Here is a 3,306-nt window from a genome sequence, read left to right on the forward strand (position 1 = left end):
CCTTTCATCAAGCCAATAATTAAGCCCTTTTCACACTACCATATAGTCTGACTAGCATCATACTAGCTATTTTTAAATATTGTGATTAACCTATTTAGTTAGGTAACATTATTTTTTAGAAACTTTTTATAACATTTTTAAATTTAATTAAAAATGATCATATAATATACCTAATATAACACAATGTATTCCTCCTGTTTGACTTGTTAATAATATTTCAAAGATATTATAAGTGAATACAAATGAAACAATAGTTTTTTTTAATTATAAGTACCTACTTACATAAAATATAATTATTTAGTGAATGAAGTCATCGATTTTTCAATCCAAGGATATACTTTGTACCATAAACTTTAAAAACTACGTTGTTTGTCACAAATTTGACAACGTGAAAAATTAATAACCGGTTGAATAGGTTGTACATCACTATTTAAGCTATATCAAGCACTTTTAAGCTAGAAGAAGAAGTTGAAGACTCGTTAGAAGTCGAGGTAACATTTAATTTAAAAATGTTCAATTGAGGTTGAGTACAACAGGTACTATCATCATCGTTCAATGTCCTTGTAGATTTCGGAATAGGTTTATAGAACTGGCTGTTCATTTTATTTTAATTTAATTAGTAGGTAGTCAAATTTTAAGCAGTGTTATAAAAGAAAAATGTATTTTGGTTATTCTAAATAGTGTACACAGACAAAACGATTACCTCGATCGGCTCTGTCACTCACTATACGTTTACACTTTACACAGTACACACCGACACACCATAATAAATTATTAATAGGCACCAAAAATAACATTTATAATTCATATTCATTATCTCATATAAACATCGTCAAATTCTTGACGATTTTCGGCGGAGAACAGTCGGTGTCGAACGTTTAATTAATAACAATCATTTCGGGAATATTGTCTATTACCTATTTACAATTTTTAATTTATTAATTTAATTTTTAATTTATAAACAGTAGGAGCTGTGGCCACAATTATTCACGCTTGATATAAAAAAGTGTAATAAATAAATAATCTTTGTTCTAAATTGATTTCCTTTTGTATCATTTCGTAATACGAAAAAAAACACAGGGCAGGCTCTGGCCTAGCAGGCCTACCCGCTGGGCACGCCACTGCTAGTAGGTATCTAATCAGTTATAGACCTAGATCCTATAATCAGTATAAGGTATAAGGGTTATGTAAACAGCTATATTTATGTCATAATATATTTTAGTCTATATTCCATATACACTAGAATGTAATTTTACAAAGTCAGTGACTGAAAACCAATTTCAGCAGGACCACATTTTTTGTAAATATACTTCTCTGCACTCTATTCTATAATAAACTTGACTTATATATAGATAATTAATACATATTATTATATTAATGAAAAATATCGATTACTTTATTATAGTAGTGTAGTAGTATAGGTATCTTAATGCTATCCAGTATACCTAATTATAATAATGTCCTTATAGACTACATCCAAAGCGTAGGTTAATATACCTTTATTACATTTATTTTTACCTTATTCCTAGTTGGCACTCGTCGTATTGATATTGGCAAAACTTCCCGTGGTAGTCCGGGACACAGTAACAAACCGACGTCTGGTCCTCGATTAAACAAAGCGCGTGATTTTGGCACTCGTGTTCTTCGCACAAACGAAGTGCCACGTCACAGTCGCGGCCCGTATAACCTGCATAAGAATAATGCGTCGTTATTATATAATAATAATAATAATATATAATAGTCTACAACTCTACAAGTGTACTTACCAAAAAGACAAGCACACGAATACGCTGTCTGCCTGTTGATGCACACGCCGCCGTTCTTGCACGGACGAGAGTCACACTGATCGATTTCGTCCTCGCAAGTCCACCCATTCCATCCTGAAACGTAATTATTATACGATACTTATATCTATATGACAGCGGTTAGCCTTTATTTTAGTCCAGTACGACACATATAATAATATGTTGTACAAAAATGTAAATGTGCTGTACGAATTTAAAAGTGTGTATCTTATAAAAACTCATTTGAATTATTTCCCGAATACTATTCATAATGTATTGCCCATCCTCGAACATAAGCTATTAAGATCACTTGATTAACACACGAAAAAAATGTGAAGTAGGTACCGATTTTTTTTTTAAATATGAGATGTTTTATGTGCGGTAGAATCGCGTATGTGTTATGATATAATTATGAAAACCCCGTAACAACTTATATATTAATTTAGTATAATAATTGTCAATTTATCATCATCAATTAGACATACCTGGCGAGCAGTTACACGAAAATGACACACCGGGTCCTTCGATGCACTCGCCGCCGTTTTTGCATAGTATTTCTCCAGTTGAATTGCACACAGCCAAGTCGATTTCACAACTCGTCCCTGAAAATGTAAACAATTGACAATCTGGATATAGGTAGGCAGGGAAATTCATTTGTAGATAAAATAATTACTGTACCTATGTGAAAATAAAACTCACGTTTACTTTATGTATTTATTGTTTCGTGTATAACGCTAAGTTCATTACAATGTATTGTATAAATAAATATAATAAGCTATACATTGAAAAAAACTATGATGAAAAAAACTATTTTGATACTTACAGCCATATAGATAATAAAGAATGGATAGGCTGTAAACATTTTGTGCACGATCCGAAAGAGGACACATATTTTGTCTCACTGATGCCTATACCTATTTATTTATTTATTATTTATTTCTAGTAACAAAAAATATAATATATACTATAGTATATAATATTTGAGAAATATTACTAGAAGTTACTCTACACTGAGGAATAACCTCGTGACGTAGAGTAAGAGTGCTTATGTAATAATAATTATTATTCAGTGCCAAACACAGTGGATTAATAATAATAATAATAATACAAAGTAAAGACAGTAAGAAAAAATCAAACAGAGTTCAGCTTAAAATAGTCGAATATAATAAGAAATTTTAGTGATAAATATATATATGTATAAGTAAAAAGAAAAAACTCACAATTTAGAACTATTGATAACTAAAGATTATTGTAGAACCAATTTTTTAATTTTAATTTAAACGAAGTATAATTATGACAAACTAGTAATTTCTCTGGTATTGTATTTAGGGACCTTAAGCCAATCTGTAAGAAAGATATTGATGCTTTTTTAGTATTGACAAACGGTACTTCAATATTTTTTTTTTCTGAAGTTATATACTTTATTATTGATGTTGAACAAATTATTTTTATAAATAAAACATATTGCCTGTATTTATATAGTAGATTTTCTATATCAAGTACTCTTAATAATTTAAATAAA

The 3,306-nt window shown here is 29.7% G+C and overlaps 1 protein-coding gene across 1 annotated transcript; it reads right to left on the reverse strand.

The window, feature by feature from the left end:
• Nucleotides 1-1,518: 1,518 nt before the first annotated feature.
• LOC100569924 (protein eyes shut-like) lies at nt 1,519-2,573 on the reverse strand (the record flags this gene model as incomplete). Its single annotated transcript, XM_029491854.1, has 3 exons — nt 2,270-2,573; nt 1,767-1,880; nt 1,519-1,687 (listed from the first exon to the last, which is right to left on the reverse strand). Coding segments are annotated over exons 1-3 (452 nt in total), but the record flags the coding sequence as incomplete, so codon positions are not given.
• Nucleotides 2,574-3,306: the final 733 nt, after the last annotated feature.

The sequence above is a fragment of the Acyrthosiphon pisum genome, unplaced genomic scaffold (genome assembly GCF_005508785.2).
Source record: "Acyrthosiphon pisum isolate AL4f unplaced genomic scaffold, pea_aphid_22Mar2018_4r6ur Scaffold_11816;HRSCAF=12439, whole genome shotgun sequence".
Lineage (NCBI taxonomy): Eukaryota > Metazoa > Arthropoda > Insecta > Hemiptera > Aphididae > Acyrthosiphon > Acyrthosiphon pisum.